This window comes from Artemia sp. Qi Xiang Cuo, chromosome 4 (assembly GCF_049724085.1).
Source record: "Artemia sp. Qi Xiang Cuo chromosome 4, ASM4972408v1, whole genome shotgun sequence".
Taxonomy (NCBI): Eukaryota; Metazoa; Arthropoda; class Branchiopoda; order Anostraca; family Artemiidae; genus Artemia; species Artemia sp. Qi Xiang Cuo.
In genome coordinates, this window is record NC_142797.1 from 60,245,556 (window position 1) to 60,257,766 (window position 12,211).

The 12,211-nt window shown below is 36.9% G+C and overlaps 1 protein-coding gene across 1 annotated transcript in view; it reads left to right on the forward strand.

The window, feature by feature from the left end:
* LOC148953291 (armadillo-like helical domain-containing protein 3) overlaps positions 1-12,211 on the forward strand; it is a 62,056-nt gene that overhangs the window by 34,780 nt on the left and 15,065 nt on the right. Inside the window, exon 11 of the mRNA XM_089088467.1 lies at positions 11,901-12,133. Within this exon, the coding sequence (XP_088944593.1) occupies positions 11,901-12,133 (233 nt within the window). The remainder of the gene's footprint in view (positions 1-11,900; positions 12,134-12,211) is intronic.

The window sequence follows — 12,211 nt, forward strand, 5'->3', positions numbered from 1 at the left end:
ATTCATATTACAATGCCTGCAAAGAGGGGACAGGGGAATTGAGCCATTTGAATTAGAAAGCTTATATGAGAATGCAAGGAAATTTAGTCCATTTGTTCCAGAACGAATTCTATGATAAATTTTAGAAAGATACTTATTGGGAAAAGGGGAGAGGATAGGATTAATCTTATTAAAATTAATATCTGATAGCCTCCATCGGTAAATATCTCAAATTGGGATTGGTCTCCCACTTGGCTGGTCAATATTTATAGCATTTTTTGCTATTTCATCAACCTGATGATTACCACTTATGCCAGAGTGGCTAGGAATGTACTGAAAGTAAGTTTTTATGCCACTTGAAGCAAGATTATCAATAATACTGAGACAATGAGAAGTGTCAATGTCCAACTTATATTGAGGAGCTGAGGCCAGCAACTCAAGGCTTGATACAGAGTCGGACTAGATGATAATATTATTCGAATTTTTAATCAAAGATTGGTTTTGCTTAAGGTGTTCTAATGCCATGATTATGGCATTTAACTCAGCAGACATTATAGATAAATTATTAAATAATCTCTCACCCATTGCAATTTTCAGGTGAGGAAGGAAAACACCACTTGCAACCTTCTCATCCATTTTTGACCCATCAACAAATATTTGGAAGTGATTTTTATAGGTAATTGTATTAAGTTCTGCAAATTTTTTCTGGACAAAAGCAATGAGGGTTAAATCTTTATTCCATTCTGAAAATTCAGTATTTATTATGGGAAATGACCAATTCCATGGAGGGGATTGGGGGAAAGTAGGTGCAATAGACTTTGCTGGTACAGGGAACTTCTTTTGAATATTGGCATACTCATCTGCAATACCTCTATACATGGCTGGATTTCTTAACCAATTATGTAATGTGTGTGAGCTATTTGATTCAATTTTTATAAGATGTTTTATCAAGAGAAAGCTACGTCTCTCCCTTATTGTTGTTAATCCACTCTCCATAAGCAGAAACTTGGTGCTTGTGGGTTTCCTAAGACCAAATATGAGACGTATTATATCATTTTGTGTTGTTTCAATTTTTTGCATCTGGGTCTTTGCACATGCACCATAGACAATGAGCCCATAGTCAATATGGGGTCTTATAGGTGATTTAAAAAACTGGAGTAAGGTTTTCTCCTTACAACCCCAGGGTGTGGAAAGAAGTCTTTTTAGTATATTTGCTTTTCTATAACATTTTTTTATTGTGTTTGAAATGTGGAGGTGGAAATTAAGTTTTTGGTCAAGCATGAGACCTAGGTAATTAATATTATTATCTTCTGGAATAGTTGTTTTATTTAGAGTTAGTTTTGCATTAACATGGTTTCGCTTCCGGTGAAATTGGATTATTTTTGACTTGGTGGGTGCAATGGGTAAATCTGAATGTTGAGAGAATTTTTCAAACTGGAAAAGTGACTTTTGCAGATTTGACTGTGCTATCTGAAAGGTGTTGCCAGATGACCATAGCACCAGATCATCAGCATATTGTAGATTCGTGTGGGGTAGGTTCATGTCTCAGAGATATAGGGTAAAAAGGAGGCAACTGAGAACTGCTCCCTGAGGTAGGCCTTTGGATATTGTCTTTTGGTATGAAGAGGCTGAACCAACACAAACAATGAAACTTCGCACTTCTATGAAGGATTTAATAAAGGATACTAGCTTAGGAGGTACTCCAAGGTTTGCAAGTTTATTTAAAAGGATTTGGTGGTTCACATTGTCATAATCTCCTTCAAAATCAAGGAAAGCTGCCACTAGAATGTTATTTTTTTTAGAAAGATTCATTTATTGCATTTGTTAGCAAAATGAAAGCATCTGTTGAGGAGTGGCATTTCCTGAATCCAGTTTGAGTGTGTGGGATCATGTTATTTTTCTCAACAAACCAGAGGAGTCTGTGATAAATCATTTTCTCCATTATTTTCCCCATCACAGGTGTAATCATTATGGGCCTATAAGACTCAGGGTTATCTTTTGGTTTATTTTTCTTTAAGATTGGTAGGAGGGACGAACATTTCCATATATTGGGGAACCTAGAAGATGCCCAAGCGTGATTATAACAATTTAGCAGTTCTTGTTTGTATGAAGGTGTGAGATTCTTTATCCATGTAGGGTGTATATTGTCATAGCTACTGCTAGTTTTGGTCCTAATATGATGTATTGCATTATTCAATTCCTGGATTGAAAATGGATTAGTTATGTACTCGGATCCTGGGCGTGGTTGGTAAGTAGGGTTCATAGGAATTGTGGACAGCTTGCTTTGATTATTTGATGTTAGCTTATTAACAAAAAGAGTTGCAAATAGGTTAGCCTTTTCGTTATCATTGTCATAATGGGTATTATTATGTATAAGCTCATACAGGAGTGGGTTGGGAGAAGTCTTTTTCCCACATATGTGGCTTATGACTTTATGTATAATTGGCTCATTTGTTTCTCTGGAGAGATTATTTGCAAAATTATTCCAGTATTTATATTTAGCATCTATTATAGTCCTTTTTAGATTAGATTCTGCTTGTAATTTTTTTAAATATGTAGTAGGTGTTGGTTTTTTTATGAATTCTGTCCTGCCTTTTTTATCCTCCATTTATTTAGGCACTCATTTGTCCACCATGCTTTAGGAATTTGTTTAGGGAATGTTTTCTTAGGTGTTGTCCTGGGGATAGCATGATTAGCTGTATTTATTAGTAAAGATGTCAATGCTTCAGCATGTGTGTCAACTGTTGTGTTAGAAATGCATGAACTTTGGGTGAAACTTTTAATTTCATCATTTAGCTTATTTTGGAAAATAGACCAATTTGCTTTAGTGTTGATATATTTTGATGTATAAGATAAAGTTTCAGCAGGTTCATTTAGGGAGCAAACTATAGCAAAGTTGTCTTTACATAGAGTATAAATTTTATTTATGTAAATTTTGTTCAAAAAATTTAAAGACACAATTTGTAGGTCAATTGTGGAGAAATTGCCAGTTTTGGGGTTGAAATAAGTATTCAGGTTTGGAGGGGTAGCAACAACTAATTCATTATTATTTGAAGTCATATGCTCAATAAATTTACCAGCTTTATTTGCTGGTTTATTCCCCCACAAAAGGCTGTGGGCATTGAAATCTCCACAAATAATGATATTTTTTAACATATTAGAATTATTTATATAATTAAAGAAATCCTTGGCATCTTTAGTTTGGCCATGAGGGTTATAAAAGCTTATTATGTAAGTTTTTAAATTATTCAGCCAAACACTTATACCAATTACATCAACATCATTTTCAAAATCTGGAAAATTGATGCCCCAAAATTTTATATTATTATTAACTAATAAAGCTACACCACCTCCTTTTCTCTCTGAAGATCTATCCTTTCTCAGGATAGTATATCCCAGAGACTTAATGTGTTGATTTTGGGTTAAATGAGTTTCTTGGAGGCAAGCAATATTAATTGAATTATTATTCATAAATGATGTTAGTTCATTTAGCTTATTTTCTGTGAGTGATCTTACTTTCCATTGGAGTATTGATAAATGTTGTGTTGTTGATTTATTCTTCATATGGATGTGTATCAATGTTCAGCTTTGTTAAGAGTAAAGCAAGATCTTTTTTTGGTTGAATGAGCATATCATCTGGGATGTAAATTTTGCCAATTCTGCAATAATTGTTGCTTTCTGTAGTTGATGTATGTTCATGGCCTGAACTGCATTACAGTTTAGAATGAATAAGCATATATTTGGGGATTGCAGTTTTGGTAGTGCATCCTGTTTGTTGGTTAATGGATTGATTCCTGGTAGTGTTTCTGGTTTGCTTCTTCTTGGGAGGGAGGGCCAGGCTGGCCTCATCTCACCGGACAAGGAGGCTTGTTGGCTTGGTGATTGCTTCTGATAGGGAATTGAGCGAGGGGGCTTAGAAGATGGTGTTTGATAGGGGGGGCTGGATGCTTTGGGGGCGTTTGACGGGGGGGTTTTGGTTGGTTTCATTACAGGCTTTATTTGGTATTGTTGGGCAGCATTTGCTTCCATGGCTGCAAAGGGGTATGGGATGGCCTTCTCTGTTGATATTTGAAGTGTTAGAGCTCTTTTCTTGTATGCAGGGCATAATGATTTATTTGTAGATTCATGTGGGCCTTTGCAATTGATGCATGTAGGCTGAGTGTTGTTGCAAGTTCTCAGCTCTTTAGGATGGAAAGATTTACAATTACTACACTCTTGGAGAATTTCATTGCATTTGTTTGTTGTGTGTCCCAGTTTGAAACACTTCTGACACTGAATAGGCTTAGGTTTGTATTCCTTGTGTGGTTTGATTTGCCCAAATAGGAATAATTTTTCTGGGATATCAATTTTATCCTTCAGTGTGAATAAGAAGGATCTACTAGTTTTTAGGCCATTAGAGTTGGGTTTTCCAAGTTGGGTAACATCCTCAACTGGGATTGTGTTTTAAGCCCTATCTGAGAGGCCTTCTTTCAACTCCTGAGTAGATATCTCTTGGGGAACCTTATGAACTACTATTTTTGTTGGTGATTGTTTTGGGTTCCAATTAGATGCAATAATTTGGGTATTCGGAAGGGATTTTAGGTTAATTATTGTATCCGCTGATTTCTGATCTTCTACAGCTATTAGCAGATATCCATCACGGTTAATGTTAAGAGAGAACATTGATTTTAGCAATTTAAAAATTGCAACTCTTATTGCAGTGATCATTTTTATTTCAAAGGGGGTAGTGGGAGTAATTTTAAGGTAAATTCCTAAGTTTTTGGAGGGAGGATCTTGGGCAGGGAGAGGCGAAATGCTTTTAATTGGGGAAATTTGGTTCCTTGTTTTAAAACTTCTAGATAGGACCTCTTGAAACCCATTATCATCATTTATAGTTACATTAGCCCCTACACTTATCATTGTCCTATTCTCCGAATTGGAGCTATCATTTGAACTTTGAGAAAGTGTGCTTGACCAGCCAAGATGGGTATCTTTCACTATGGCACATTCACTGGAATTTGATTTGGGATCTGGGGGGACATTTTTTTTGGAGGACTTCTAAACATTGCCTATTGGAAAAAGCTTTAAACAGAGAAAAACAAAACTAAGGCAAGAAGGTAAAATGGAATGATATCAAACCGTCTGCACTATACTATGAGGAGGAGAACACCACAGTATAGCCCTGAGGATTAGTTGAGCAGGATTGGTTTGGTATAACTGTTGATTAGAAGCGATAATAATTCACAAGAAAATTTGTTTTAATTTTCTTATATGAGTTGCTGTTGTGATGTGTAATATTCTAAGCTTCATTCGCAGACATCTTCCCTTTCTTCCAAACGTGTTTCAACTGTGAAAACCCTGCACCTTGGCTATTCTACTGCACATGACTGCACCTTGGCTATTCTACTTTATGCGTCTTCACTGCCTCCACCATATTTACTAATAATACTTCCCATCTAAGTGAAGCTATTCACTTGATCGATTTCCTTGTTACCTAACCTCACTTAACCTTGTTGTAGCACAGTGGATTGATGCTCTACTTGGCAATACGGGAAGCAAGGCTGGCCTGACAAGCTTGCCTATTTTCCTGGTAAGAAAGACCCAGCAACTGAAAATCGACTCAACGCCCTATGCAGCAGCTTTAGCTCAACGTTATCATTTTTATCCTTTTTAACATCACTTCTTTATCCCCATTTATTCGTAATCTAAGCAACTTAGTCTTCCTAGTATTAATTTTCAAACCCATTCTCGCGCCCTAAACTCTCGAAACCTCTGATAATTCGTTCAGTTTCCTTGTATTTTTCTAGGACACTCAAGTTGTTTGCAAAGTCTAACTCTATGAGAGTTTTATTTTCCGATTCGATTCGATGTTCTCCCATAGCTTTTGCCATTTTTTTAGGACAGAGTTCATCAACTGTCTATATAAACGGAGATGGCACACAGCCCTGCTTATTTCTTGATTCCATACCAAACAAACTACTAACCTCAGTTCCTACCTTGATCGCAGCAACAGTATTCTCGCACATAATCTTAATCGTTTTAATATACTTATCTGGTATGCCATACAAGAACAGGACTTTCAGTACAGTTTTCCTATCAGCTAAGTTAAATGTATGTTTATAATGTACAAAACTGAGGACTAAAAGGGTCTGATGATGATACATTGGCTGATTAAAGGCTTATAGAAGCTTTATAAGCTAATCTGTTATTGAATTTTGGGTTCTCCCCACTCTATTTTTCTATTTTTTTTCTTCTCTTTAGGCTCTGCTTTTCATGTTTTTGGAGTTTTGTTGTGTTCATTTTCTTTGTTTCACTTGGGCTGAGGTATTCTTGTTCATTCCACTGACGGAATATCCATGTTATATTTTTCTTCTGTGAATTCCGCTGACCTAAAATCCCTTTCTACGTTTTTTTCTATTGTTATTATTGTTTATTTAAATTCGTGAGAAAACTTCCCCTTCAACAAGCAGTCATTATTTTATATAGTATTTTATTTGCTGTCTTAGCCAGTGATTTTATTGCATAAAATTTCTTTTTATGTAAATATGCTGTCCTTGAAGTAGCACTTGTTGCTTTGAATTTTTTTTTCTGCTTATTTAGCTTTTTCGTATTTTAGCTTGGTTTTGTGTTTTTTTGTTTTGTATATTGACAATTGGTAATGATTGGAAGTTATTGCAGCAAATAAACATTTTCTAGTCTATAAAGTTTTATTGTTACAAACGTAAACTTTTAGCTGCCTTTTTTTTGGAATAAAGAATACAAAAAAATTGAATACTTATATAAACGTACAAACTGAAATATATTATTTACCTTACATAAAGAATAAAAGATAAAAGAACAATAAAGGATAAGGACAATTCGGGTACTGAAATAAACGACAAACTGCTATACATTTACCTTATATAAAGAAGAAAAAAAAAACAAAAGAACAATAAAGAATAAAAGAATAATTCGGGTACTTATATAAACGTAAAAAATGCTGTATATTAACTTATATAAAGAATAGAAAATAGCAGAAAAAAGAACAATAAAGAATAAAAGAAAAAAAAAGAATAAAAGAACAAGTCGGGTAATTATATAAACGTACAAACACTATATATCTACCTTATATCAAACAGTTCGTAGTTACGAACCGTAAGTAAGGAGCGACTCGGCTCAATAGTAACCGAAACTCTAAAAAACGGAATTTTGATATCAATCAAACTGATTTTTAGGGAGAAACTTCCCCTTAAAGTCAAGGAATCTGAACGAAAATCATACCATCAGATTCAGCGCATCAGAGAATCCTGTTGTAAAAGTTTCAAGCTACTATATACACAGATGGGGAAGTTCACATTTTTTGTCAGAAGAAAGATTACGGATGTGTGTTTATTTGTTTATTTTTATTCCCCTCAGGGGTGATTGTGTTGAAACAATGGTCCCAGAATATCGGGGGAGGGTTGTTTCAAACGGAAATAAAAAGTTCTAGTGCCCTATTTAGGCGACCAAAAAGATTGGGGCTAGCCCCCCTCCCATGCCCCTTTTTCTCCAAAGTTATCCGATCAAAATTTTGAGATAGGCATTTTGTTCAGTATAGCTGAAAGATCGAATAATTATGTCTTTTTGGGTAAAATGACCTTTCGCAGTCCGAGGAGAGAAGCCTGTATATTATGAAATTTGGACATTGTTTACATATAGTATTTGTTATTGAGACGCATACCGACATTTTTCGGGGGGGGGCGGGGAATTTTGGGGAGAATTTTCCTTGGGGAAGGAACTTTGCGTGGGAGGGATTTTCCGGAGGAAATTTTACGCTCGGGTGATAGAATAGAATTTCTATTCGACATTCATTTTAATTGCCTTATTTTATCATTGCCAACTCAATTTTGCATGCAGAGATTTTCCAGGGGAATTATCCGTCGCTATTTTCTGCGTGTTTGGATCTTTCGGAAAAAATTTCCATGGAAATAAAAATAATTTTCAACTGAAAGTAAGGAGTAACAGTAGAGCTCAAAATGAACAGAAATTAATCTGTTTATGAAGGGGTTATCCTCTCCTCAATACCCTGTTCTTTGCGCAAAAAGTTGACTGCTTTTACTATTTTTTTAAGAACGGCTGCTGAAACACGTTTAATTAGAATAGGAAGTTTTTTTTTGAAGTGCTAAAACCTTTAGCGTTAAGAGCAAGGTATTGAGAAGGGGGGCAACCCTTCGTACACGGAATAATTTTTTTTGGTTTTGAGTTTTAATGTTCCTCCTTACTTTCAGTTAAAAAAAATTGTTTTTTTATTTAATAAATATATAGAATGCAAGAACATTGCTCTCTTGTGAGCAACACATTTTTCATGAATGAAATGATTTTAAATGTCTGTTTTTCTTATTATTTTCAACAGTTAATTTTTTTCAATGGAAACATAGTAATGAAATATTTAACGCTGTTTTAATACAAATTTACATGCTAATTTGGAATCTTCAGTTGGAATTCTTTAACAGAAAATATGTTTTTCTGTAGGTTTAATAGTTGTTGTTTTTTTCAATTAGGTATGGTATTTGGGGAATAATTAACCTGTGGGGGAATTTTGTGTATGGAGTTCTGACAGATTTTTAGGCATGCGAAAATTTTGAAGAAAATTTTGAAGCAGGGTGTTTTTCAATCTTTTGAAAAGGTTGGTGTTTAGAAGCAGTCTAGCAATAACTAAAGACGGCAAATCATTAAATTAATGAATACATCTTATGAGATGGAGAGATCTGTTTACTATACTAAACAAAATAACACCAATATGAAAACTCGAAAAGTAAGAAAAGTGTGTTTTTTATTTTGAAATGGACCGAAGTGATATGACTTGCTACTATAAAATAACCATCACTGGCAACTATCCCCAAAGAAAGGCAACAAAAGGCCTTTGAAAAGACAGCTGCAACCCTTTGACTCTCAACCGACTATTTATTCATTATAAAAAAATACCTTTCTCATCATTACCTTTCCCGGGCATATAAAGGGGTACAAGTGTTTTTTTAATACGAGACGCGACCGAGGGATTAACCGACGAGGCGGTGGGGTCGGACTGTACTTTCGGGAAGACTTACCTTGTAAATTACTAAGTCAGCCCAGTGAATCATGCCATGAAGTAATTTGGGTCGAATGCAAACCAAAGCGCCTATCAAAGCGATATTCGTGCCTGGTTGTAGCTGCAGTTTACTACCCCGAAAGTGCAAAGAACAGAAAAGAACTGATCCAGTATATCCAAAACTGCACTGATGACCTACGCCGCAAACACGCAGCGCCTGCTTTTGTAATCGCTGGTGATTTCAATCAGACTAATAAGGCATGGGTCTCCAGCATGCTTGACCTCAAGCAAGTTGTCTCAATCCCTACTCACGTCAGTGGTAGTATATTAGATCTTATTTTCACGAACATTCCCGATTATTACGAAGTACCCTTCTCTCTCGGTCCGTTGCATAACTCTGACCATAACACACTTCTTTGGAAGGCCAAAGTTGGCCTTCCAGCACCACGTAAAGTAAAAATTACCACTCGACCTATGACTAAAGAGGCAATTCGTTCCTTTGGACAGTGGATTGGGACGTTTGACTTTGATGAGATTTGCTCTATGACAGATATCGACCAGAAAGTTGATACTTTCAACTCTTTGCTGTCATGTAAATATCACGAACATTTCCCTGAGAGAAAAATAACTGTTAGTGATACTGACAAACCTTGGGTAACACCCGATCTAAAGAAGCTTATCTTAACTCGCTGCCAGTTACATCGCAGTGGGGATATTGTTCAAGCAAACAAACTTCGTAACCGCATTGTTAAACTGTTACGAGCAGCGCAGAAAAGGTACGTTCATGACAAAGTCTCGCCTCTCCTTCAAGGTGAGCCCCGTAGGTGGCACTCTGAAGTCAAGCGTCTTACCGGTAAACGTACCACCAGTGAAATTAAGATACAGAAAGACGACAAAACGCTGATAAAATCAGCCGAAGTGAACGCCTTTTTCACTTCAATCTGTACTACTCACCCGTCCTTCACCGAAGCCGAAATCGAAGCCCTCATTGCTGACGTCTCTGAAGATACAATCGTTGAAGTATCCGAGTTCGCGGTGTATAAAGAACTTCAAAAGTTAAAAAGCAACTGTGCTTCTTACCCAGGAGAATTGCCAGTTAAACTTTTAAGAGAATATTCTATGTTTTTAGCAAAACCACTCTCATCAGTGATCAATCAGTCGTTCAAGGAGCACAAATTCCCGAGTGCTTGGAAAAAAGCCTACGTCCGCGTCTTACCTAAAGTCAAAGACCCGAAGTCCTGCAATCAGCTGCGTCCGATTTCTATTACGCCTAATATGGCTAAAGTGACTGAATCTTTTATTTATAGAGAGCTCCTAGCCCAAGTTCAGCCAGCCCTAGATCCGTTTCAGTACGGCTGCTTGAAAGGGAGTAGTACGACGCATTATCTAGTACGTCTCTACCACCTGATTACCGAGTGGTTGGACAAAGGCAGGAGCCTCGTTGACCTGCTTTTAGTCGACTATCGTAAGGCTTTTGACTTGATCCGCCACTATACAGCAGCAAATAACCTCAAAAAGATGGGCGCTAGGAAGCATATTTTGCTCTTAGTTGTTGACTTCCTGCGTAACCGCTGTCAGTGTGTCTATGCTCTCTTCCCTAGTGACTTAAACTCTGAGTGGGCTGAACTAACGTGTGGCGCACCACAAGGCACTAAGCTGGCAGCTCTTTTGTTTTTAGCGGTAATTAACTACATTATCCTCGAGTTTGAAGACAGATTCAAATACGTGGACGATCTCTCCCTACTTCTGAAATATCTTGCTGAAAAGTCAGCCGTGTATCCCCAGTTCAGCAGTGAGATCAGGAACTCCTTTCTTGAGGCGTGTAGCATTAACGACCTCCAGCTTAATATGAATAAAACAAAAGTCATGAGGTTTAATCCGCTTAAGCGTGACCTCTCATGCCCGGTTCCTTGGTACCCTACTACCTCAACCTCAGTGATTCTCGGGGTTACTTTCAGTGACGACTGTTCATTTAGCGCGCACATCGCCGGTCTGGTGAAAAAAGGTAGTTACGCATTACAGTCGCTAATTACCATGCGCCGACTGGGTTTCTCACACAGTCAGCTGAAGATGGTTTACGTCACGTATGTGCGCCCAATCCTTGAATATGCGTGTCCTGTGTGGGGCCCTCAGGCTCATAATATTGAACACCAAAGTGAAGATCTGGAAGCCATTCAAAAACGGGCAGTGAAAGTGATACTAGGCCCGAAATACAACTCTTATGAGGCTGCCCTTAGTACCTTACGACTGCCAACGTTGCGTGATAGGCGCTTACAGTTAATGTGCAATTTTGGGCAGTCCCTTCTTTCGTCCGAGAAACACCGTTCGTTGCTTCCCCCACCTGCACCTATCACCGCCAACACCCGCCATAAAAATCAACTAGTGCCGCCAAAGTGTCGAACAACCCGTCACAGCAATTCTTTCGTGCCTTTTTTTGTCAGTTATTTAAACCGCCAGTGACCAGTTTTATGTAATGTACTAAACAGCGCCATTTAGTCGGGGCTTCGGCCACGGCTACGATAGTTGTTTATAAATAAATGAGTCTATGAGTCTATGAGTCTATTACTTTGCAGTAAAAAAAAAAGTCTAAATCTAATAATAATCCTAAATATCTAAAGTTTAAGTAATAATTGTATTTGACCATTCAAAAATATATTGATAAACTATTTTCAAGCGATGAAAGTGCTCATATCCTCAAATACTTGTCGAAAAATAATTCCAAAGTAACTGATAATGAAGCCGGCATGTATAGTGTTTTGACACTTGGCTACGAAGTTATCGGCTTACCAAGTATCAACTCTTCCCAAAAACTACTTTTCTTTAGTGTAAAAATGTGTGTAACTTATGTTTATTTAGATAATTATTTGCTTTAGTGATAAATTTTTATGCATTCTAGATTTAGTCATCGAATTCATTGTTACGCATCTACTTAAGAAATTTCCAGTGGATCTGTATGAATTAGCTCTGGGGATAATTGTCCGTCTCATTTGTTACCAGAAACGATGCAAAGTTAGAATCAATTATCAGTGGCGTGATCTTTGGCATGCCCTGTTTTCTTTACTGAAATTCTTACAGTCTGCAGAAGGACAGCTGTTAAAAAAGTTGAATATATTTCCTGTCGCCCAACAGGTAAATTAGTTGTTCTGTTTGGAAAAGAAATTAATGATGTAAGGGAGGGTGGTGAGCCAATTCTGAGAAATTGAAATT